Source organism: Mandrillus leucophaeus, unplaced genomic scaffold (genome assembly GCF_000951045.1).
Source record: "Mandrillus leucophaeus isolate KB7577 unplaced genomic scaffold, Mleu.le_1.0 Scaffold410, whole genome shotgun sequence".
In the NCBI taxonomy this organism is placed as follows: Eukaryota; Metazoa; Chordata; class Mammalia; order Primates; family Cercopithecidae; genus Mandrillus; species Mandrillus leucophaeus.
The window spans coordinates 269241-270798 of record NW_012104366.1 but is presented as its reverse complement, the minus strand read 5'-3'; the positions used below and the strand labels follow the sequence as shown (position 1 = coordinate 270798).

General features: G+C 46.9%; 1 protein-coding gene across 1 annotated transcript in view; it reads left to right on the top strand.

Moving 5' to 3' along the window:
- Positions 1-1558, top strand: part of SNX30 (sorting nexin family member 30) — a 110665-nt gene that overhangs the window by 99394 nt on the left and 9713 nt on the right. The window contains exon 8 of the mRNA XM_011992462.1: positions 805-957. Within this exon, the coding sequence (XP_011847852.1) occupies positions 805-957 (153 nt within the window). The remainder of the gene's footprint in view (positions 1-804; positions 958-1558) is intronic.

Here is a 1558-nt window from a genome sequence, read left to right as displayed (position 1 = left end):
TTTTTTTTGTATTTTTTAGTAGAGACAGGGTTTCACCGTGTTAGCCAGGATGGTCTCGATCTCCTGACCTCGTGATCCGCCCACCTTGGCCTCCCAAAAGTTCTGGGATTACAGGCATGAGCCACCGCACCCAGCCTGAATTTCATATTTTTTTTGACGTGCATAAGTAACTTTCCTCCTGTTTTCTCAGACGTCTCTAACTCTCCATTTTGAAATATCTGCTATTGGGAAAAGCATAAACAAGCCTCCAGTTTATTTATAATGTGGGGTTCAGAGGAGGCAGCTGGCCAGTAGTTGTCTTATTGCAATTCTCTGATTAATGAGGAAAGGCGTCATTAAGTGTCACAGCAATGGAATAGTTCATGTGATCTGGGAAAACCTACCTCTTTTCTAGTTCTAATATAGGACACAGAAATAGCAGGGCAATGCAAATACTGCTGTGTATTTGCAAAGTCTGCACACACTTTCAAGTGTGGATGAGTAAATCCTAAAAGGAACCAAAGACATATGACTCTGACTTGCAGTGTTTCTTCTTCCTGTGTGTAAATGGGGGTGTCCCCCACCAGTCTCTGTTGTGTTTGGATGGGTTTGAAGATTCGGGTTAGGAAAGCCCCTTTTCAGAATTCCTCCTTAGACCTGAAAACCCAAGTCTTTGCTTCCAAATAAATGCCTCCAGAGGACAGAGCATGTTGATGGCATTTTAATGTAGGGCTTTAGCCTTTGACAAATGTGTGCTCAGAGGAGCTCAAGGCAAGAGATGCTAGTTCTGTGTGCAGGGCACCCATGTGTGCCTCCCTTTTCCAGGTGCCAGCGGACGTTGAGAAATGTCAAGATCGGATGGAGTGTTTCAATGCTGACCTGAAAGCTGACATGGAGAGGTGGCAGAACAACAAGAGGCAGGACTTCCGGCAGCTACTCATGGGGATGGCTGACAAGAACATCCAGTATTATGAGAAGGTAATGAGTGTGCCCAACAAGACTGGTTTCTAATGGCCGGAGCCTTTCACATGGGCCTACCAGAAATCCAGAAGCTGGGAATTCTGCTAGTCTCGTCTCCTTCCCTTATTTTAGCTGCTTAGTCTTGGCTCCTGTCTCATGCCCTTGCCCGGCCGTGTGGCTGCAGTGCTGGGTTTGGCAGCAGAGGGGGTGCTCACAGGGGTTTCCGTTGCACATGCGGCTGGGGAAGCAGCCCACTGGTCTTCCGTGCTCTCTGGGCCTGCGCTGGTTGCTTCCCAGAGCCAGTCAGACTTTCAGCACAGGCATGCTGCCACCGAATGGAGGCTTTGGGGTTATTTTACTCTGTGTTGGGGTTCTGTACACAGGGGCCCTTCACTTTGATTGTGCAGTGAACCCCTTTGGTCATCTGGTGAAGCCTATAGATCCCTCATCAAAATACTGTTCATTTGTTTTTTAAATGGACTTCAAAATATTGATTTTAAATACCTAAAATAAAGGGATATAGGATTACAGAGGAAAGCAATTCTATTAAAAAGTTTTACTCATGGATCCCCTTGACGTGTGGACCCCAGGTTAAGCACCGCACACACACACCCCCCCC